This window comes from Dermochelys coriacea, chromosome 7 (assembly GCF_009764565.3).
Source record: "Dermochelys coriacea isolate rDerCor1 chromosome 7, rDerCor1.pri.v4, whole genome shotgun sequence".
Lineage (NCBI taxonomy): Eukaryota > Metazoa > Chordata > Testudines > Dermochelyidae > Dermochelys > Dermochelys coriacea.
In genome coordinates this window covers 94,350,637-94,375,214 of record NC_050074.1, presented here as the reverse complement: position 1 = coordinate 94,375,214, position 24,578 = coordinate 94,350,637, and the positions used below count along the sequence as shown (strand labels likewise).

General features: G+C 40.0%; 1 protein-coding gene across 1 annotated transcript in view; it reads left to right on the top strand.

Annotated features, from left to right (window-relative positions):
* Positions 1-24,578, top strand: part of PDE6C (phosphodiesterase 6C) — a 54,557-nt gene that overhangs the window by 1,825 nt on the left and 28,154 nt on the right. The window contains exons 2-9 of the mRNA XM_038408980.2: positions 19,957-20,109; positions 20,221-20,310; positions 20,575-20,715; positions 21,770-21,844; positions 21,934-21,998; positions 22,116-22,182; positions 23,089-23,136; positions 23,386-23,535. Of these exons, the coding sequence (XP_038264908.1) occupies positions 19,957-20,109; positions 20,221-20,310; positions 20,575-20,715; positions 21,770-21,844; positions 21,934-21,998; positions 22,116-22,182; positions 23,089-23,136; positions 23,386-23,535 (789 nt within the window). The remainder of the gene's footprint in view (positions 1-19,956; positions 20,110-20,220; positions 20,311-20,574; positions 20,716-21,769; positions 21,845-21,933; positions 21,999-22,115; positions 22,183-23,088; positions 23,137-23,385; positions 23,536-24,578) is intronic.

Genomic DNA, 24,578 nt, shown 5'->3' with positions numbered 1-24,578 from the left:
TGGGCCCAATATCTGACTGACTGCTAAGATGCTGCTGTTTTTGTGACACAGAGTATCTGACTTACTGCCTCTTACCGACAAATGGAGAGACTGGTGGATAATCCTTCTAAATTCATAAGGCTGATTATGTGAGAAAAGATCAAGAGGATCAAAAAAGATGTGCATTTCTTTAGACCTTGCACTGTTCACTTCATATGATCATGTGGAAGGCTGCTTGCAGCGGGGCGGCTCATCTAGTTCTACTGTTCTTCTGTTCTGTGTCCAGAAAACTGTGCCAAGCTAAAAATAATCTGAATGTTTTTAAATAAGATCACGATGTTCTTTTTGCCCCATTAGTGGTTCTGTGTGTATGTTCTGGGAATGTAATAGAGCCAAGGTCTCATCTCCAATTATTATTCAACCAACCAATTTTTAAAAGTAATTTAATATAATTAATGAAATTATTGTATTTTTACTCATACATGCATTTATTAGGGAAACAGAAATCTATGCCAATACAGCAGCAGTAGAAACTTCGGGGCCAAATCCTGGTGCCACTGAAGTCAATTGCAAAACTCCCATAGATTTCAATGACAGGTTTCAGAGTAGCAGCCGTGTTAGTCTGTATTCACAAAAAGAAAAGGAGTACTTGTGGCACCTTAGAGACTAACAAATTTATTAGAGCATAAGCTTTCGTGAGCTACAGCTTACTTCATCAGATGCCACAAGTACTCCTTTTCTTTCATAGATTTCAATGGGACCAAGATTTGGCCTTTAAAAATAATTGTGCAATCCTTAAACTGATCAACATCTCCATTCTACCAGTAAAAGAGTTAAAGGGTCCAAACCCACACGCCTTAATCATGCAAAACTCCCATTCACGTCACCGCGAGGTTTACCTAAGTAGGGACTGAAGATCTGGGTTTTTAATAAGTAACATTTCTTATGTCATGGGTTAATTATAATACTGAAGCAGGAGCATCTGCTGATCAGTAAATCCTTATTGCATAGTCTTAAAAAGGGAGTCGTTTTCATTCAAAAAGAAAAGGAGTACTTGTGGCACCTTAGAAACTAACAAATTTATTTGAGCATAAGCTTTCATGAGCTACAGCTCACTTCATCGGATGCATTTGGTGGAAAATACAAAGGGGAGATTTATATACACACACAGAGAACATGAAACAATGGGTTTTATCATACACACTGTAAGGAGAGTGATCACTTAAGATGAGCCATCACCAGCAGCAGGGGGAGAAAGGAGGAAAAGCCTTCATGGTGACAAGCAAGGTAGGCTATTTCCAGCAGTTAACAAGAACATCTGAGGAACAGCAACCACACACCACACAACAGAACCACTAACCCAGGAACCTATCCTTGCAACAAAGCCCGTTGCCAACTCTGTCCACATATCTATTCAGGGGACACCATCATAGGGCCTAATCACATCAGCCACACTATCAGAGGCTCGTTCATTGCGCATCTACCAATGTGATATATGCCATCATGTGCCAGCAATGCCCCTCTGCCATGTACATTGGTCAAACTGCACAGTCTCTACGTAAAAGAATAAATGGACACAAATCAGACGTCAAGAATTATAACATTCAAAAACCAGTCGGAGAACACTTCAATCTCTCCGGTCACTCGATTACAGACCTGAGGGTGGCTATCCTTCAACAAAAAAACTTCAAAAGCAGACTCCAATGAGAGACTGCTGAATTGGAATTAATTTGCAAACTGGATACAATTAACTTAGACTTGAATAGAGACTGGGAATGGATGAGTCATTACACAAAGTAAAACTCTTTCCCCATGTTATTTCTCCACCCCACCCCACCCCCCACTGTTCCTCAGATGTTCTTGTTAACTGCTGGAAATAGCCTACCTTGCTTGTCACCATGAAAGGTTTTCCTCCTTTCCCCCCCTGCTGCTGGTGATGGTTCATCTTAAGTGATCACTCTCCTTACAGTGTGTATGATAAAACCCATTGTTTCATGTTCTCTGTGTGTGTATATAAATCTCCCCTCTGTATTTTCCACGAAATGCATCCGATGAAGTGAGCTGTAGCTCACGAAAGCTTATGCTCAAATAAATTTGTTAGTCTCTAAGGTGCCACAAGTACTCCTTTTCTTTTTGCGAATACAGACTAACACGGCTGCTACTCTGAAACCTGTTTTCATTCAAATTGCATTCTATGTGCTTCCAGGAAAACAGGTCTGTCCACTACCTGAGTGCTAAGCAAAAATATGACGATGGTCCTTTCTGGCTCTGAAATCTATGAATCTATTAAACCATTTACACCTATATATAGGGCCCTACCAAATTCATGGTCCATTTTGGTCAATTTCATGGTCATAGAATTTTAAAAGTCATAAATTTCATGATCTCAGCTATTTTAATCTGAAATTTCAGGGTGTTGTAACTGTAGGGATCCTGACCCAAAAAGGAGCTGTGGAGGGTCACAAGCTTATTGTAGGGGAGGTTGCAGTACTGCTACCCTTACTTCTGCCCTGCTGCTGATGGCAGCACTGCCTTCAGAGCTGGGCAGCTGGAGAGCAGTGGCTGTTGGCTGGGAGCCCATCTCTGAAGGCAGAGACGGTGCCAGCAGCAGTAAAGAAGTAAGGATGGCATGGTATGGTATTGCCACCCTTATTTCTGCACTGCTGCCTGCAGAGCTGGGCCTTCAGTCAGCAGCCACCACTCTTTGGCCACCCAGTTCTGAAGGCAGCAGTGCAGAAGTAAGGGTGGCATGGTATGGTATTGCCAACCTCACTTCTGTGCTGCTGCCTTCAGAGCTGGGTGCCTGCCCAACAGCTGCCACTCTCTGGTCTTCCAGCTCTGAAGGCAGTGAAGAAGTAAGGGTGCCAATACCATGACCCCCCTAAAATAACCTTGCAACCCGACCTGCAACTCCCTTTTGGGTCAGGACCCCAATTCACGCTGGTCTCCCCTGTGAAATCTGTATAGTGTAGGGTAAAAGCACACAAAAGACCAGATTTCACAGGGGGGAGACCAGACTTTACGGTCCGTGATGCATTTTTCATGGCTGTGAATTTAGTAGGGCCCTACCTATATACAGTTTAATTTTATTTAGTGCTTGTAATAACAATACGTAGCTATAGAATCATCTCGTTGTGTGGATGTGGCCATGGAGTGCAATGAGTGAACATTTTCACATACTGATGTCTCAAGAACATTTATGTTGTGACTTACTGACAGTAGGGATTTACCATTGCTGACCACTTTCCACTTCATATTCATTGTCTAGTATTTAACTGCATGTCACCGATGAAGGAGAAGGGAAAGAATTCATCCCTATGTAACTTTGTTCAAGTTAATGCGCTTACATCAGGAATTAATTTGGTCCATTATGATCTTCCAGCATATGAACTGCACAACAAAGAATTCAACGTTGCTGCACTGCTTTAGAAGATGTCATGTCTAATAATTTCTTATGTTGATATACACTGTATTTCAACAGCAACATATATTGTTAAAGTACAGTACTAAGTAATCACTTTAGGACCAATATTTAAAAAGACTATTGCACCAACCAGTGCTACACATAAAAGAAACAAAAGAATATAGAGTAATAAAATACTTCCTGGCCATAGGGGTGAGGAAGGAATTAGATTAAGATAGTGGTATGTCTAATTCAATATTAACAAAGGACCAGATTCTGCCACTTTTACTCAAAACAGTAGGACTTTGCTCCAGAAGTAATCCCACTGAAGTCACATGGAGTAAAATACTATTCAGTTGAGTAAGGATTGTCCAAAATGTTTAGGATTTTCAGTATGACAAGATTCTCCCGTGGGGTTTTTGCCCCTTCTTTCAAAGATAGGGCTACAAGGGAAAGAAAACAAAAGGCAATATGCAAACAGGAAAGAAAACTGATTTAAAAGTATAGGAACTATGTTATGTGTGTGCTTGTAATATCCACTGATATTAGATACTGTTTTATGAATTCATATTGGTAACTGATTCACTTGCTTCTCTACAAAAGAAAAAGGACACTAACCTATCTAAACTACTACATGCCATAAGAGGCCACAACAGTGGTTCCCGTAACCCACCCAGCAATATTGTTAATCTATCCAACTATACTCTTAGCCCAGCAGAAGAATCTGTCCTATCTCGGGGCCTCTCCTTTTGCCCCTCCACCCCCACGAACATGATACAGTTCTGTGGTGACCTAGAATCCTATTTTCGACGTCTCTGACTCAAGGAATATTTCCAACACACCTCTGACCAACATATTAACCCACAGAGACCTTCCTACCAACACTACAAAAAGAAGGATTCTGGGTGGACTCCTCCTGAAGGTCGAAACAGCAGCCTGGACTTCTACATAGAGTGCTTCCGCCGACGTGCATGAGCTGAAATTGTGGAAAAGCAACATCGCTTGCCCCATAACCTCAGCCATGCAGAACACAATGCCATCCACAGCCTCAGAAACAACTCTGACATCATAATCAAAAAGGCTAACAAAGGAGGTGCTGTCGTCATCATGAATAGGTCGAAGTATGAACAAGAGGCTACTAGGCAGCTCTCCAACACCACTTTCTACAAGCCATTACCCTCTGATCCCACTGAGAGTTACCAGAAGAAACTACAGCATTTTCTCAAGAAACTCCCTGAAAAAGCACAAGAACAAATCCGCACAGACATACCCCTAGAACCCCGACTTGGGGTATTCTATCTGCTACCCAAGATCCATAAACCTGGAAATCCTGGACGCCCCATCATCTCAGGCATTGGCACCCTGACAGCAGGATTGTCTGGCTATGTAGACTCCCTCCTCAGGCCCTACGTTACTGGCACTCCCAGCTATCTTTGAGACACCACTGACTTCCTGAGGAAACTACAGTCCATTGGTGATCTTCCTAAAAACACCATCCTAGCCACTATGGATGTAGAAGCCCTCTACACCAACATTCCACATAAAGATGGGCTACAAGCCGTCAGGAACAGTATCCCCGATAATGTCACGGCTAACCTGGTGGCTGAACTTTGTGACTTTGTCCTCACCCATAACTAGTTCACATTTGGGGACAATGTATACCTTCAAGTCAGCGGCACTGCGATGGGTACCCGCATGGCCCCACAGTATGCCAACATTTTTATGGCTGACTTAGAACAACGCTTCCTCAGCTCTCGTCTCCTAATGCCCCTACTCTACTTGCGCTACATTGATGACATCTTCATCATCTGGACCCATGGAAAAGAAGCCCTTGAGGAATTCCACCAGGATTTCAACAATTTCCATCCCACCATCAACCTCAGCCTGGACCAGTCCACACAAGAGATCCACTTCCTGGACACTACAGTGCTAATAAGCGATGGTCACATAAACACCACCCTATATCGGAAACCTACTGACCGCTATTCCTACCTACATGCCTCTAGCTTTCATCCAGATCATACCACACGATCCATTGTCTACTGCCAAGCTCTACGATATAACCGCATTTGCTCCAACCCCTCAGACAGAGACAAACACCTACAAGATCTCTATCATGCATTCCTACAACTACAATACCCACCTGCTGAAGTGAAGAAACAGATTGACAGAGCCAGAAGAGTACCCAGAAGTCACCTACTCCAGGACAGGCCCAACAAAGAAAATAACAGAACACCACTAGCCATCACCTTCAGCCCCCAACTAAAACCTCTCCAACGCATCATCAAGGATCTACAACCTATCCTGAAGGACGACCCATCACTCTCACAGATCTTGGGAGACAGGCCAGTCCTTGCTTACAGACAGCCCCCCAATCTGAAGCAAGTACTCACCAGCAACCACACACCACACAACAGAACCACCAACCCAGGAACCTATCCTTGCAACAAAGCCCGTTGCCAATTCTGTCCACATATCTATTCAGGGGACACCATCATAGGGCCTAATCACATCAGCCACACTATCAGAGGCTTGTTCACCTGCGCATCTACCAATGTGATATATGCCATCATGTGCCAGCAATGCCCCTCTGCCATGTACATTGGTCAAACTGCACAGTCTCTACGTAAAAGAATGAATGGACACAAATCAGACATCAAGAATTATAACATTCAAAAACCAGTTGGAGAACACTTCAATCTCTCTGGTCACTCGATTACAGACCTAAGAGTGGCTATCCTTCAACAAAAAAGCTTCAAAAACAGACTCCAATGAGAGATTGCTGAATTGGAATTAATTTGCAAACTGGATACAATTAACTTAGGCTTGAATAGAGACTGGGAATGGATGAGTCATTACACAAAGTAAAACTATTTCCCCATGTTATTTCTCCCCCCCACCCCACCCCACCCCCCACTGTTCCTCAGATGTTCTTGTTAACTGCTGGAAATAGCCTACCTTGCTTGTCACCATGAAAGGTTTTCCTCCTTCCCCCCCTCCCCCCCCCCCCCCCCGCTGTTGGTGATGGCTTATCTTAAGTGATCACTCTCCTTACAGTGTGTATGATAAACCCATTGTTTCATGTTCTCTGTGTGTGTATATCAATCTCCCCTCTGTTTTTTCCACCAAATGCATCCGATGAAGTGAGCTATAGCTCACGAAAGCTTATGCTCTAATAAATTTGTTAGTCTCTAAGGTGCCACAAGTACTGCTTTTCTTTTTACTCTGAAACACACATTAGTAGGAAACCTGGTTGTTGTTTGTTTGTTTTTGTTTTGTTTGTTTTAGGTTAAATGGTTTGGGGCTGGACAGGATATAGTTTAAACAGGAAAAGTGACTGTGGAACAAAATGACAGCAACTAATCTTTTAAAACATGAGACATTCCCCTTTTCAGCACCTGGTAACCAGTGCTTGAAGGATTATCTTTTTTCAACCTGGAAAAGTACCAATAAACGTGAGGAAGCTCCTCATCCTAACAGTTCACAAGAGAAAACCAAAGGAAAAGATCCAGACTTTCTATAATTACCTTAGTGACAACAGCAGTTCCCTCCCCCTGAGGATTAGAGACCTGTTGATCTTTGGAGCTAATAGTGTTTAATCCAGGATTTAATAGTAGTGAGAAACAGAAGGCCAGGCAGGTCTGCTGTCCTGACAAATGGTGTTTCATTATTCTCAGTGATTGGTAGAGTATATTGCTCTAACATACAAATGCAAAATAATGGATTCTCATAAACCCTTATAGTTTGAGTCTATTAGCTTAACAAAAGCCAGGAAATATAGTAAGTGTACCTGCAGGCAATGAGGTGCACAATTATTGAGCATCTTTGGACATGCATCTCTCAGTTCCAGCCATTCAATATTTCAGAATTCTAAAAGATGTTATTACTTATGGGACTGATTCAGCAAAGAGAGGGATTTGGAGACTTACAAATAAATCCAGCCTTTAAGTATAAGTACATATGTAATTTTGTAGTCAGATCAGTATATTGTTTTCTTTTATTCTTTAATTTAAACCAGTATATAATATGTAAATTAATTTTTTTTCAAATTTCTAGCTAATTGAAGGCAATATATTTTACTAAGAATTAGATTCCAGTTCAAGAAACAGTGTTCCAAATTAGAACATAGCTTTAATGGTGTCATACTACATGAATGGTGAAAATTTGGTTCAAAATAAGCCAATATTGAGAACTGTGAAATCAGAACTCTTTTTCTGGGTCCAGAAAACAGCTTTCTACAGCTGATTGCATTGGAAGATAACGTAATGGTCAGGTCTGAACTTCAAAAGAACAAAAGAGGCGTTACCCAGGATAAAGCAAACGATTTTCTTAGAGGCCACCATTTCCAACCTCCGGCTGTTCAGAAGAGAAAGGGTTGTCACCTCCCTAATTAACATGGTATTAAGGTGTGTCTGATGGAGAAGGAGAATCTTAAACCAAGCTTTGGAAGCTGGAGGGAGATTATTAGATCAGCCTTGGGAAGGGAGTTTCCAAGAAACAAGGTCAGGATTATTAAAGATTAGAGGAGGAGGGAGAAAGAGCACTATTCTAATGCTCCGGCAACTCTGCCTTCTTGAAGATCTGAAAAGCAAATCGAATTTGAAGAAGAGATCCCAAGATCAACTTGGGATGATCTTTTTTGTTGGGAATGTTGTAACTTGAGTAGTATCTGCTCCTAGGCAAATCTTCTGAATACTGATCTTCATGAGAAAAAAATAGACCACCTCAGTTCTCATGCCCAATATCAACTTGTTGTTGGAAAAGGGGCACAAATTATTCCAGCCCATTGTACTAGACAATACCCACTTGACTGACAAAAAATATTTTAAAAACAGGAACCAATTTCCAGTAAGCTTGCCAGAAAAGGGGGAGGCTGCCTGTCAGCTTGATTTTCTTTATTTTTTGTGAAATGATTACTTATAGCAACCATACCTACAGATTGCTCTTCTTTTGGAAAGGTCTCAAAATGGTCACTACTTTATAGCAAAATTACAGAGATATTACAGTTATTTCTCTGCTTACTTTCAGCTCCAAAATCCCTAATTATCTTGAAGATATCAGGGTTCAGTTTTTCTGTGTTGCTAATAAATTACATGGCAAACAATAAAGACCAAAACTGCTTTACTCTCCTGCTTTGAAACCAATGGGAATTTTGTGTAAATAAAACAAGCAGGATTTAGCTCCAAGTGATTTAAGTTACCAGAGATGTATAGGAAAGCTTAGTAATGTCTTCATGATGCAGAAGTCTGCCGCCTAGAACTCAGGGGTATATCATCTTCTTTTGAATCCATAGCTCAACATTACTGAGTTCCACCCACTTACACCAGATCTGGTTTTGGCCTATTGACTTCAATTGGTAGTCTTTTGTTCTGTCCTCAAACTGAATACGTTTTCTTACCTAAGATTAGATATGCTTCTGATTCCATTCAAATTCACAATTGAATCATCATAAGCAAAATCCAGTGCCCACATAACAGTTGTGTAGGTTGGTCAGAAAACAAGGTTAGTGTTTGTAAGAGATAAAGTAATAAGCATACCAGTTTGATGTAACTCAGCTGTTAACATCTTGTTTTAAAAGGCTGAGTCACTGGTAACACTGACAACGGAAGTCCAAAAATAAGTGTCGCTATCACAGAGAGGGGGCAGAAGAGGGCATAGCAGGAACAGAAACTAATGGGAGGATGTAAAATAAACCAGTACCCCATCCTCCTTCCAGCTCCTTTAGTAGTAGGATAAAGAAGCCAGGCAGGCCTGCTAGGAAGAGGGCCCCACATTCACTTACCCTCTTTTTCAGTTGCTTTTTCTGCTACTCCTTTCCACTTCCCCCCCTTAAATGTGTAAGTACTAAGTTACATTCTTTTAAACATACAGTGAAAATCATATTAGTGCAGGTTTCAGGACATTGCCACTTATGACAATGTTCTCAATTTCTGATACAATTTACCCCAATGATAAATTTACACCACTGAAATTGACCCGGAGACTTGCATGGGAGTTGAACTCGTCTACCTGAGTCTGTATTTTGCCTATAAATGCAGTCATAAATGCTGAAGTCTTTTAGATTAGCTAATGATAATGTTATAGGATAACACACATTTCTTAGTCAACACTGCATTAAATGGTTGGATGAAGTCTAGACCGTCAGAACTTTGGTCTGTATCACTATTTTTTAAGTCTGACGTAAACAATAAAAAAAACCATGAAACATTTGTAACATTTTGCATAACTTTTTTGTCAGAATACATTTAAGATTTTCAGGATGTCTAAAAGCAGAAAATAAGAAGGGGTCATTGCAAAAGACACAAGGCTTGTCAAAAAATGTGCTGTATTGTTAAAGGAGAAAACATACCTTTCATTGAAGAACCTGAGATCTGGAATGAGGCCCATGGGAGGGGACAATACAGAGCAAATAGCTTTTCCAGGGAAAGACCAGACAGTGAGAACCTCTCTGAACTGATTTTTAAACTAAGGCTGGATTCACTATAAATGAATGGTACAATTATTCCAGAAAATTCAAATGTGGATTTCAGTTTTTTAATTTATTTTCTTCTTCAGAAGATCTGCAGTGTTTCATCTCATTTACACTTGTTTTACCCCATAATGGGTATATTGTATTCAGTGCAATTACCCTTGATTCACAGTGGTGTAACCTGGTATCAGAATCAGACTCCATATATGGTAGTCTAAATATGCAAGCTGGATCTTAATTACACATGTTCACATTTGCACCAGCCTTATGAAAAATATATGCAAGTTGTTTTCAGAAATAGTGGGCCTGATTTTCCTCCCAGTTACACTGATGTTACTGCATTGCTCTCACTAAAATTACTCTTGATTTTCACTGGTGCAAGTGAGATGAAGATTGGGCCCAGAGTCTAAAGTCATTTAAAACTTGAGATCAAATTATCAGTATCTAAATTTATGGAAAAATATTGATATATTTGGTTTTAATTTTCAACAATTTCAGGCTTTTTCTCATTATTATATATGAAGACACTGTGGAGTTACAGGTTTCAGAGTAGCAGCCATGCTAGTCTGTATTCGCAAAAAGAAAAGGAGTACTAGTGGCACCTTAGAGACTAACAAATTTATTTGAGCATAAGCTTTCGTGAGCTACAGCTCACTTCATCGGATGCATTTACACTGAGTTACACTGAGGTAAAACAATAGATAGGAAAAGAAGGGCTTAGTCTGCAGCAAGGGAAATTTAGGTTAGCTATTAGGAAAATCTTTCTAGCTATAAGGGTAGTAAAGTTCTGGAATAGGCTTCCAAGGGAGGTTGTGGAATCCCCATCGTTAGAGGTTTTTAAGAACCTGTTGGACAAAAACCTGTCAGGGATGGTCTAGGCTAGGTCTACTTGGTCCTCCCTCAGTGCAGAGAGCTGTAGTCCTGGACTGGATGACCTCTCCAGCCCTACATTTCTATAACTCTATGTCTCAGGATAACTGAGTCAGATTCTGATTTCAGTTACACAGTGTAAATCCAGGGTGACTCCACGAGCTTATCCTGTTTTGTGATTCTTACCGGTGTAACAAAGAGCAGAATCTGACCCAGTGGTCCTGGTTCTCCATTCCATTACCTAAACTACTAATGCTAAATCTGCACTCTCTTTTATGTATCTTATGTCAAGACATTCAAAGATGCCAAAACTTACTATTATCCATTTTTGGGGTGACTCATCTTGATAAAAATGAAGATGCTTCCTCGAACACTGCATTTCCTCCAAGTACTGCTACTTACTTCAGATAAACAAAGAATTAGACAAAATAAACAGCAATTTTAATAAAAAGAATCGGATGCAAGTGAGCTGTAGCTCACGAAAGCTTATGCTCAAATAAATTTGTTAGTCTCTAAGGTGCCACAAGTACTCCTTTTCTTTTTGCGAATATAGACTAACACGGCTGCTACTCTGAAACCAGCAATTTTAATGTAATAGAAAGTTACCAAGAATCAGCTTGCTGAGGGTCAAAAGAAAAGGCAGGAGACACTGATCTCTTTGACTGGAAACTTTGTAACAGGGCAGCTGTAATGTGATGAATTTGGAACTGAGTATAAAGAAAAGGAGTACTTGTGGCACCTTAGAGACTAACAAATTTATTAGAGCATAAGCTTTCGTGAGCTACAGGTCAAAGAAAGCTTATGCTCTAATAAATTTGTTAGTCTCTAAGGTGCCACAAGTACTCCTTTTTTTTTTGCGAATACAGACTAACACGGCTGCTACTCTGAGAACTGAGTATATTTTACAGAAACTCAAAACAATAGCCCCATATATCAAAACACCAAAACTGTATATTGCTCTCCTTTTATTCTTTCCAACTTGATTTATGGTGAAGATATTTTATTTCCTCAGGAGCTCAAACATTCTATACAAGAGATCACTCTGCAAATATGGTAGAAAGCATAAAGTACCTTGGTTTAGTGAAAAAATCCTCATTTCTTTCCCAGATATGAAGACTACCCAGATTTGTGGGCTAGCAGATATTCCTCTAGGATAGAAAGATGCAAATTTTTAAAGATGGGATGTCAGAAGACTAATACTAAAGGAGACCTTTTCCAGGGAACAACACTAAAGACTTCTGAACAATTCAGTATTTCTATATTGGCCTACAAGTTAGACATTGCCTAGCAACAATTATTAAAGGCAAAACTCATCAAGTGAGAAAGCAAAGATTAGAGGAACACACAGGTGGTGGCCCAATCCAAATACATTTCCATCTCTGCCATGCCACCTCTTCACTGAGAGACACCTATAAGTCCTCTACCTTGAACTCAAGATCTTAAAATTCCTCTTGAGGATACTAAATAGCAGAAAAACAATTGAATACCCCTTTGAAGCTTCTAATGGCAAATCTTACAAGCCGTTGTGGTACTTTGTACTCTGCAAACAGTACTATTTTCTTTCATTTTTGGCCTCCTTTTGCCAGTGCATTAAGATACAATCTAGGGCTGTCAAGCAATTAAAAAAATTAATCAACATTTATCACACTAACAATAATAGAATACCATTTATTTAAATATGTTTGGATGTTTTCTACATTTTCAAATATATTGATTTCACTTTCAACACAGAATACAAAGTATACAGGGTTCACTTTATATTTATTTTTATTACAAATATTTGCACTGTAAAAAACAAAATAAATAGTATTTTTCAATTCACCTAATACAAGTACTGTAGTGCAATCTCTTTATCATGAAAGTTAAACTTACAAATGTAAAATTATGTAAAAAAAAATAAAACAATGTAAAACTTTAGAGCCTACAAGTCCACCCATTTCTATTTCTTGTTCAGCTAATCATTCAGACAAACAAGCTTGTTTATATTTGTAGGAGATAATGCTTTCCGCTTTTTGTTCACGATGTCACCTGAAATGAGAACAGGTGTTCTCATGGACCTGTTTAGCTGGCATCGCAAGATATTTACATGCCAGATGGGCTAAAGATTCATATGTCCCTTCACGCTTCAACCACATTCCAGAGGACATGCGACCATGCTGATGACGTGTTCTGCTCGATAATGATGCAAAGCAGTGTGGGCTGATGCATGTTCATTTTCATCATCTGAGTCAGATGCCACCAGCAGAAGGTTGATTTTATTTTTTGGTGGTTCAGGTTCTGTAGTTTTGGAAAGCACTTCAGATTCTTAAACCTTGGGTCGAGTGCTGTAGCTATCTTAAGAAATCTCACATTGGTACCTTCTTTGCATTCTATCAAATCTGCAGTGAAAGTGTTCTTAAAATGAACATGTGCTGAGTCATCATCTGAGACTGCTATAACATGAAATATATGGCAGAATGCAGGTAAAATAGAGCCAAAGACATACAATTCTCCTCCAAGGAGTTCAGTCACTAATTTTATTAATGAGCATCATCAGTATGGAAGCATTTCCCCTGGAATGGTGGCTGAAGCATGAAGAGGCATACGAATGTTTAGCATATCTGGCACATAAATACCTTGCAGTGCCAGCTATAAAATTCCCATGTGAACACCTGTTCTCAATTTCTGGTGACACTGTAAATAAAAAGAGGGCAGCATTATCTCCCGTAAATGTAAACAAACTTGTTTGTCTTAGTGATTGGCTGAACGAGAAGTAGGACTGAGTGGACTTGTAGGCTCTAAAGTTTTGCCTTATTTTGTGTTTTAGTGCAGTTTTGTAACAAAAAAAATCTACATTTGTAAGTTGCACTTTCACGATAAAGAGACTGCACTACAGTACTTGTATGAGGTGAACTGAAAAATACTGTTTCTTTTGTTTATCATTTGACTGTGCAAATATTTGTAATAAAAATAATAATATAAAGTGAGCAGTCTACGCTTTATAATCTGGGTTGCAATTGAAATCAATGTATTTGAAAATGTAGAAAAAGATCCAAAAATATTTAATAAATTTAAATTGGTATTCTATTGTTTTACAGTTATGGGCAGGCATGATCCACTTGCCTCAGTACTACAAAATAGTATACAACTCCCAACTTCTGTAACAAAAGAGGCAGGGTTCCTACAGACAACATTCTCCTTCATTGCACAATCTTGATTAATCCCCAGAGCAGATCCATCCTAGATTAGGCAGGGGTCCTGGGGAACAAAATAGTTTGTGATCATAATGCATATGCATAAGGGGACTGATTTTAACTGTGATTAATCATGATTCATTTTTCTAATCGTGATTAATTTTTTTGAGTTAATCGCATGAGTTAACTACGATTAATCGACAACCATAATACAGTCTTTAATTACACACTCAAATACTATTTTTCCACAGATTCCCTGCCTCATTCAGTTGACAGGCTGGATGGTGCTCAGTTAATGAACAGTTATTCATTATTTCGTTTTACAGTCTTCGCTCAATGTGCGGCCATAGGCCTTATTTACTGCACACTATTTAAACCCTTCTCTGAAGACACAATTATCAGTTTCCACATGGGCTTTTCTATGGTGCTCATTAATATAGTATCTGAGTGCTTCATTAACATTATTTAATTTATTTTCACAACACCTCTGTGAGGGTGGCATTATCTCCATTTTACAGACAAAAAAATAGAGAGATTAAGGTCATAAGAAACCACTAATTTGGGGTGTTTAGTTTGAGATGCTTGGGACCTGATTTTTCAGACTAGTTAGCATTATATAGCACTTTATATATTCGTAGGGTGACCAGATGTCTCGATTTTAATAGGGACAGTCCTGATATATGGGGCTTTTTCTTATATAGGCACCTATTACCCCCAACCCCGTCCCGATTTTTCACATTTGCTATCTGGTCACCCTATACATTCGAGCACAGCTCCCATTAACTTCAGTTGCAGCTGTGTGTGCTCAGTACTTCTGCAAATCAGGCCCAAGGATCTCAGTTTGGGCACCCAGAAAATGTGGAACATGTAATTACTGAGCACCTGTGAAAAGTTTGGGTTAAGTCTCTGACCTAGCATCACACAGGAACTGTGTGGCAAAGGCAGGGATAGAATCAAATTTTGACAGACTCCCTAGACACCTTTGAAGAGCAGTGTGTGCTGACTGGGATTCTGTGCTTGTTGTCCCCTCCTGGTTCCTTGATTTTCATCCTTTGATCTCACTTCCATTCCTATTTTCTCCTTTGTTGTCCCCCAAAATCAACTGGAGTCTGAACTTCATGGTACCTCCCTTTATTTGAGGGTAAAGGACTTTAGTTTTGGGCAGGCCTAGACCTGCTGGTTTCCAGGACTTTCAAATAGTACACATCTTCCAGACAGTCTGTTGTTCAGTCACATCTCTGGACAGTGTCCACTGACTCCTTGGACACCCTTGAGGACCAGGGGACACTGTCAGGGGTTCTTTACTTGGTGTTCTACTCTGGATCCATGATTTTTTACCTTTGACCTCACTCCCACTCCTGTTTTTTTCATTTTTGTCCCCAGAAATCAATTGTGGACTGAGCTTAGTGGTTTCTCCCCCTTAATTGAGGGGGGTGGGCCTTTAGTTATGGGCAGGCCTAGACCCACTTGCCTCAGTACTACAAAATAGTATACAACTCCCAACTTCTGTAACAAAAGAGGCAGGGTTCCTACAGACAACATTCTCCTTCATTGCGCAATCTTGATTAATCCCCAGAGCAGATCCATCCTAGATTAGGCAGGGGTCCTGGGGAACAAAATAGTTTGTGATCATAATGCATATGCATAAGGGGACTGAATTAATGTTACAATGGTAACTTTATTCTGTCATTTCCTAACTTTTAGGAGCCTGATTTTGCAATCTTAATAATCTTCTTTTAACTTAAAGTTTGTGTGTATGTGTAGTCATCTCAGTTTTGAAAAAAAGCAAACTGAAAAACAGAAATTCCATTGTGTGGCATCATATTAACATGCAAAAGTTCATCAGCCGGGTTGGAACCTTTAGGTCCACACCACAGTCCCCTGCCACTCGAGCTAATTGAATGACTGACAGCATAGGAGATTGTCAATTAGAAGAGGATAAGGTGCATACTTTGCCAGTGAGTTTCAGATTTTCCTGACAGCAGAGGAAAGGTGAGACTCAGAAGTCTTGGGTTCCATTCCAGGTTCTGGAGGAAAGTATGTGCACTAGTGGGCACAGACAGTTCTGCTGGGTTCCCCCAAGCTTGACCTCTTCTGTCCCATTCCCTTCAACCTATCTCTGTCCCAGTCCTGTCTCTTTCCTACTCCTGACTCCTTGTCCCAGTCTCATTTTCCTTTCCTACCCAGTCCCAGCCTCCACTCCTCCGGCTTCTCATCACAGTCCCAGTCTTCTTGTCCAACCAGTTCATGCTGCCTAGCTCCTCATTCGATACATCTCTCCCCTCAGCCCCTTCTCTTGCTCTCAGTCCCATCTCACCTCTCCAGGCTCCTCATCCAATCTCAGTATCTCCCAGCAATTCCATACCCAGCTCCTTCTCCCAATCACTTGCCCAGCCAGCCTCAGTTCTTCCCTCCCCTGCCCCCCGCACTCCAGTTCTTCATCAGGTCTGTCTCTCATTCCCTCCCTACTGTTTTTCCTCCAGTGTTTCCTAGACTCAGCCCCCTTGTCCAGCAAGAAGCAGTTTCCCTCTTACCCCCAGCTCCATGTCCAATCTCAGTGTTCCCCACTCCTCTCAGCCAACTGACTCCCATTTCCCATCCCTTTTGCTCACCAGCTCCTAATTCCAATCTCCCCCTCCAAAGGCCCTCAGGACCAGTCTCCTTGTCCAACAAGTCCCAGCCTCCTCCCACAGCTCCCAGGCAGTCCCAGCTCCCAGTCAAAGTGTCTCTCCTCTCTCCTGTCCAAGTCCTGTCAGACTCCTTGTCCCAATTTATTCCTTTCTCTCCCTTCCCGCCCATCTTGTTCTTGTTCCTTCCCCATTTGAATCAGGTGGTTTCCTCTTCTACTCTGCCTACGTGCCAGCAGGTGGGTCATTGAGAGCACAGGACAGTCAGGCTCCAGGTTCTGAGTTCTGGGGCATGGCCCCACCCCAGCCTACAGCAGCAATTACAAGGAAAGTCCTTCTGAAACCTCAGAGCTCTGGGCTGGAGCACGCTCAGTTGCTCTATGGGGATGGTGCATGCAAGATCTGGTCAGCTCTAGGAGGTGTGACTTTTTGAGCATGCTCAGTGAAGATGGAATCTTCAGTGATTTTAGGTGTGAAGCTCTAGCAAGTCTCTAGTCAGTATGTGCAGCTCTAGCAAGTCTCTAGTCAGTATGTGCAAACTTGTGATTTTTCAAAAGCTTTTAACATGGCCAAATTTAGAAAGAATTTCACAGAGATATTAAGAGGCTCATCCCTGCCACAAAGGCTCCCCCACCTCCACTACCAAATTTCAAGGCCCTGTTCCAAAGCATAGGAATGCCAAGGCATTTCAAAGAAAAGGCCTTAAGAATTTTTTAACATGAGCAAAACAACATATATTTTCCTAACTTTATTCTCAGAAATGGCTGGACCATTTTGGCTGAAATTTTCTAAACCTTTTTCAGTCTGAAACAAACAAATGGTTTGGCAAAGTTATGAGCAACTGAAAACAGAGTCTTATAATGGGAAGTGTTGGGAGACCTTAATAATGGATGGTGCTACCACTTCTACCTATAATGAAAATTAAGAGAGCTTTAATGCTTGTATGGATTTCCTCCATTAGTTTATTTTCTAATCAGATTATTATTGATAAGATACCAAGTAGCATTTTTACCATGGTGTCAAAAAGAATTAATCTAATACTGAAAGCTCTTAGCAGAAGCTATTTTGACAACCATGTTTGGATCAGGATATACGGTTGGTCTATGACCAGTGCAATCTCTGCCAATAGCCCTCAAGTGCTTTCTTTCACTGCTCACCTTCCCTGGAAATTCTCCATACAGCAAATTACAAGAAAAAACAGATAAACATAAAAATGTAAAAGCAAAACAGTAAACTTTGCTTATGTATTGCCTGTGAAACAAGAGATGTTAGAGATGACACAGAAGAAGCAAGCAAATCAGTGTAGTAAAGTGATATGTTACAGACAACGGTAATTAAAAAGGTACTTGGTCCACTGAAACACCTTGGGTTATGAATGCTAATAACATTAGTAGACTATGTTTCCATTAATAAGCAAGAGGCTCTGCAATCTATTCCAGGTGCTATATTATGATTTATAAGAAGGTTAGAGACTTAATGACAAGCAATACTTAACTGAGAGGGTTATCAAACAGAAAACTGCTTGTGACATTTTTTAAAAAACTGTCTATATTTGTTTGTGTGTAAATTTAGGAAAGTTATTGTTTACAGAGGAGGGGTATTAGATGTGCACATTGCACAATTTTAATCCAATGGGCAAAGGGTTAGTCTATAATCCTAAAATCCGGCTGTTGGCTAGGCATTGCTTGGAAGAAACAAAAGTTGAGACTTTGTTGCTGCAAATGTTCTGGTTTATTGTTGTATCTAATTAATTGGGGTCTGATCCTGCAAACGGGCACACATGCAGTCAATGGGACTGCTCTTGCGCATAAGTGTTTGCGGTATGGCACCTTAGTCAAAAGTCAGGCAGTTGTGCAGAGAAGCAATTTAAAAGCTGCTACTGTGAATGTGCCAGCATCTTAGCTAGTTAGAATTCTGTATTGTTCTCCAAAAGTTCTATGAACTTTTGGGGTAAAATTCATCCCTGTGCAGAAAACCAGCCCAAAGCCCATGGACCACTTAAGTCTCATTTACTCCCTCAAAATAGGTCTTAAGGCACAAGCCTTTCATGCTGGCTTTTATTTCACCCTCTGTGTTAACAAAAGCTAATCATTTCATAAAAGAAAGCCAATAGGATAATTTGCAATGTTTCTTCAAGTATAACAGCCATGTATTTTAGCTGAAAATTCAAACGGTCACAATTTTATCTTTAATATACCACAAAGGAGCATCGTCCAGGCATGAAATGATACTTTCCATCAAGTGCTGCAGTCACCTAGTTGCAGTCAGCTTGATGAAGCTTGGAGAGTGATGTCCACTGGCCAATAGCATTCACCATTTGACTGAAGTCATGCAGCTCCAATGAGCAGACTGACTGGCTAGTCTAATGGCGGAGCTACCCTTAACAGTTGGTTGCATGGGAAGGGTACAGCTTCCATTTTCCCTCATCCTGGGGTTCTCAAGCAAATTGTGAAACCAAATATCTCCAGAGTTTGTGTTTTATCAGGTGTCCTTGACAATATCTTATAATGATTTTAAATATTACTACTTGTTACAAGCATTGCAAATGGATCTTTAAGTTTACTTCAAAATATAAATACAAAACAGCTGCACAGAACAGCAACTTATTCCCTAACAATAACAGCATTTTACTAAAGCACATTGATGACATCAAATCTTGTTTTCAAAGATCACAGATTCTTTGCTGCATCCAGTTTCAAGAGTGGGCTGTCAGAGAGAGGGCTCTGGTTTCTTGTTTAACTGCGTGACCATGGCCCCAAGGGATCATATACCAGTTGGGGACTGTCCTTCACACTCTGGTCATTCCCTCTGTCATGTCCTCCTAGCCCAAGCATGCCTTCTGTGCAGGGAGTGGGGGATGGCCAGGAGGGAAGTGTAGCAACTATCTCTGCCAGGTCTATACCTGCTGGGAACTCTTCCCTGCCAGAAGCATCCTCAGCAGTACACTTGTGAGAGTTTGATCATTTAGAATGGAGCAGCCTGAGAATGTGGCCTTATGTTTTTATGTCAGCTTCACAATCGTATGAGGAGATAATATCAAGCATTTTATCTACAGGAATGATTAAATAATAAGTATTAGTAATACATACATAAATATAAACGATTTTCAAGTCATAGGCATTAGTCTCCCAAATAACCACATAGTCGTATTATTCTCTCCTTTGTCCTTTCTCCTCCTGTTTGTCACTGTTTTAAGGATAACCTGTGTGAACTCAGCACCAACACGTACACACGTGCTTAATGTTAAAGTGAAGCACACACATAAATGTTTGCAGGATTGGGGCCTCTGATCAGTGTGCTCTTTTGGGCTGGGATTCCATCTTTCTCTGTAGTGTGAAACTCCATTCATATATATGGCACCGTGTAAATAAGTAACAAATAATAAAGGGTCTTCATCATAACTAAATATGGTTTGTTTTTTGTTTGTTTTTTCAGAATAACCATTTTTCTGACTTTGTGGACAAGCAAACTGGTTACACAACTAACAGCATGCTGGCAATCCCTATTATGCAGGGCAAGGAGGTGCTTGCTGTTGTAATGGCACTTAACAAAATAAATGCCCCCGAATTCTCTAAAGAGGATGAAGAGGTAACTGTAGACATTAAAACAGGAACACTATTGTTCTTTTAACAATAAATATGGCAGCAACTATTACATGGTTTGATATTTTGTCTTATTTTTGTTCTCTGTCATTTATAGGTCTTTAAGAAATACCTCAATTTTGTTTCTGTGGCCATAAAACAATACCATATCACATATCTCTACAATATTGAAACCCGAAGAAGTCAGGTAAAGAAGGATTTGATAATGAGAACCTTCATTAGCTTTTTCTTATGTGAAATCATTACTAGTGATATGGTCTCGCACTGTTCCATAGACAATACATAAAAACAAGAGTAGGATATATTTATCATGTTACAGAATGGTATCAACATCCATTATTAATTCATTCTTTAATATCTGAAATGCATGAGGCTATGTTTTCTTTTCATCTGTAATACATTCTCTTTTCACCACCTGAATATTTACCCAGTTTTCTCTCATTGTAAGCAGATGCTTTTATGGTCTGCCAACAAAGTATTTGAAGAACTGACGGATATTGAGCGACAGTTTCACAAAGCACTGTACACTATTCGAATGTATTTGAACTGTGAAAGATACTCTGTTGGTCTGCTGGATATGACCAAAGAGAAGGTAACCAGCATTTTACCAATTAGTTGGAAATGTAGAATTCACTTAAGATCATTATAAAAAATTAATCCCTCTAACTACCTAATCTGTCTGTCATGGGTATGTCTAATGTGCCTTTCTCCATGGAATTAATCCGCTATGCTTTCTAAGTATGGTTTCCCAATGACATTAGGCATGGACTATATTCAACTAATATAAGTCACCAAAATTACATGTGAAATATAGAAAAATAGAGCAGGCCATATACATAGATTCATAGATACTAAGGTCAGAAGGGACCATTCTGATCATCTAGTCCGACCTCCTGCACAACGCCGGCCACAGGATCTCACCCACCCACTCCTACGAAAAACCTCACCTATGTCTGAGCTATTGAAGTCCTCAAATCGTGGTTTAAAGACTTCAAGGAGCTGAGAATCCTCCCTCAAGTGACCCGTGCCCCATGCTACAGAGGAAGGCGAAAAACCTCCAGGGCCTCTCCAATCTGCCCTGGAGGAAAATTTCTTCCCGACCCCAATATGGCGATCAGCTAAACCCTGAGCATATGGGCAAGATTCACCAGCCAGATACTACAGAAAATTCTTTCCTGGGTAACTCAGATCCCATCCATCTAATATCCCATCTCAGGGGATTAGGCCTATTTACCCTGAATATTTAAAGATCAATTAATTACCAAAATCACATTATCCCATCATACCATCTCCTCCATAAACTTATTGAGTTTAATCTTAAAGCCAGATAGATCTTTTGCCCTTTTACATAAGGCATGCAGATTAGGCTCAGGTGGTTATTTTTATTATATACTTCTCCCACCCACTAAAACGTTGAGAAAGCCATGCAGTTTTCTGGCATTGGTTTTCACACTAACCTGCAACTTACTTGCTAAAACTTTTGTTTGGTGTATGTTTAACAATGTTTTCTTCATACTGTTTTGTGACCACACCAAGTAGGGTTATGGAGAAGTATAGCATAAATTATTGTCCATGCATTTCATGTTACCTATTGGTATGTAACTGACAAATGCTTTGTTTTGTTAATTTGTGGGTAATTTTTTTAGGAGTTCTATGATGAATGGCCAATCAAGCTGGGAGAAGTAGAGCCTTATAAAGGACCAAAAACACCCGATGGCAGAGTAAGTATAAATGCTTCCTTTTTACACACCATAATTTTGGAATTTGGTTGCACAGGATAATTAATGCACATTTCTCATCTTTTCTTTAGGAAGTCATCTTTTATAAGATTATTGATTATATGTTACTTGGAAAAGAAGAAATCAAAGTCATTCCGTAAGTATTCATTATCAGCTTGTTAACTATATAGCAGTTAGCGGCGTTGCTCAGGTAGAACTGCAACATGTTTATATCTGTGACATTGATTTATTTAATCTCATTGTCTCTCTACAGGTCACCTCCTGCAGATCATTGGAGTCTTGTCAGCGGGTTGCCAGCATATGTTGCTGAAAATGGATTTGTAAGTTAATTGCAAAAAAAGAAAGTTACACATTTTATAGAGTTCTTTGATCAAGCAGAGACTTCAGAGGCCATCATCAAAACTTCCTTATATTGGCTAAATGACTGGAAATATTCTCATATAGGCATTTATTGTATCACACTGTCTCCAGGATTATAGCTGCCATAGAGAACAGGGGCCAATCAGTAGTCTGGAGGGACAAACCCTCTATGTAGATGACTTGTGAACCAGGGGATTTCCTGACAGATCTTAGGACATCTCATGGGTAGGAGGGCTTAGGTCTCTGACTCACATTGCAGGCATACAAATCCATTCTCACAAAAGAATGATCTGTCAGCAACTCAGCAAACAGAAATTTTGTAGAATTTTCTGTTTAGTTTTAGTCCTATATAGGTTAGTATAGGGTTATAAGCAGAAAGATGGTTTGGCCCCAAATCTGAACAAAGGCTTCAGCATGGTGTAAGATATTGTCTTTCAGTGGAAATACAAAATTAAAGGTCTCCGTGTGTACTGTAGTCATTTCTGATTCTGTGGCACTTTTTCTAACAGTAGGCATTAGCTCTAGTGAGCTGAGTTTCAACTCAATTATTTACTTCTTTCTAAAACTCCCCATGCAGTTTCAAATTGGAATAATATTCTTCTTTACGTCCTGCCCTAAAATTTTGCCTTCTTCCTGCATATTGTTAAGTAACTATCATGTTTAATAAAATATATTATGAGCACCATACACAAGGCAGAGTGTTTTCAGGATTCCCAGTGGCATATACCAGAGAAGCTAATTCTACTTTAATAATAGTTAATTTTCTCTTAGAAAATGAATATGCCTTTTTAAAATGCCAGACTATGGATCTGAGTGTATATACTGCACCTAAACAATGGGGATTTTTTTGTTTCCTTATATCACAGATTTGTAACATGATGAATGCACAAGCAGATGAGTATTTTTTATTTCAGGTAATAACACACTATTTCTTTTATTGTAATTATTATAGGAAAGTACCCTAATGCCATCTACCAATTAGTCATAAAGTTGATTGCACAAATATTCATACATTCTATAGTTGCGGAGGTGGCTGATAATTTTGTTATTGTACTTATTTGTGATCTTTGAGTACCACTGTGACATTTACAATTATAATACCAAAATATTGTCTGTTTTTAAAGAAATATGCAATATGTCTTCTTCTTTTGGTTTGCTTGCAGAAAGGGCCTGTGGATGAGACAGGCTGGGTAATCAAAAATGTCCTGTCTTTGCCTATTGTCAACAAAAAGGAAGAAATTGTGGGAGTAGCTACATTTTACAACAGAAAAGATGGAAAACCCTTTGATGAATTTGATGAACAGATCACTGAAGTAAGTTTAATGAGACGAAAGATTTTGTAGATGATCATTTAATGTTAAGAGATATTTTGGTTAAGTCTCAGTTAAAAATTACTAAAAGGATTATTTTAGGTAGCAATTATTCTTAATAGTAAAAGTATTTCTATTAAAACTCTTTACACACTTGTACAGTTATGATGGATTGTGAACTTTTTTGCAGTAGTGAACAGACAGCAGATACCATAAAAAATCATTCTAACAAATAAACAAAAAAACCCATTTTAAATTAGTTAAGGATGGTCAAAATCATTTAACTAACATTAATTAGTATTTGTAGTCTTCAGGGCAGAGATGACAGACCATCTGATTCACTGGATGTCACCCCTAAGACTCTGATCCTGCAAGGAACTCCTTGAGAGCAAGCCTGTGTAAAGTCCCATTGACATCAGTGTGGTTCTGCACAGGTGCAAGTGTGCACCCATATACTGGGCAAGTCACTTAACCTCTGTACACCTCAGACCTCCATCTGCAAAATGGGAGAAATGCTTTCCTATATTACATGGTTGTTGTGATGCTGCATGTATTAAAGTTTGTGAAGGGCTCAGAGCACGGGCACCGACTCTGTGGGTGCTCCAGGGCTGGAACACTCACGAAATAAAATTAGTGGGTGCTTAGCACCCACCAGCAGCCAGCTCCCTTCCAGCGCCTCCACCAATCAACTCCTCCCCTTCCCTTCCAGCACCTCACACCGGCCATAATCAGCTGTTCCGCACCTTGCAGGAGACACTGTGGGGGAGGCGGAAGAGCGGGGACTGGGCACCCTCGAGAGAGGGAGCAGAACTAGGTGGGAAGAGGCGGAGGTGGAAGCTTGGGGAAGGGGTGGAGTGGGGGCGGGGCCTGGGGTGGAGCAGTGGTTGAGTATTCTCGGGGCAAGGAAGGAAGCCAGTGCCTGTGGCTCAGAAGCTGTATTGGTGGGAGGCACGTAAGTACCCTGCTGGACATTTTAAGGAGTTCAAATTGTCAGTTTTCCTTTAATATTAAGCCAAATGAATTGTCACTACATCATCTCTATTTTC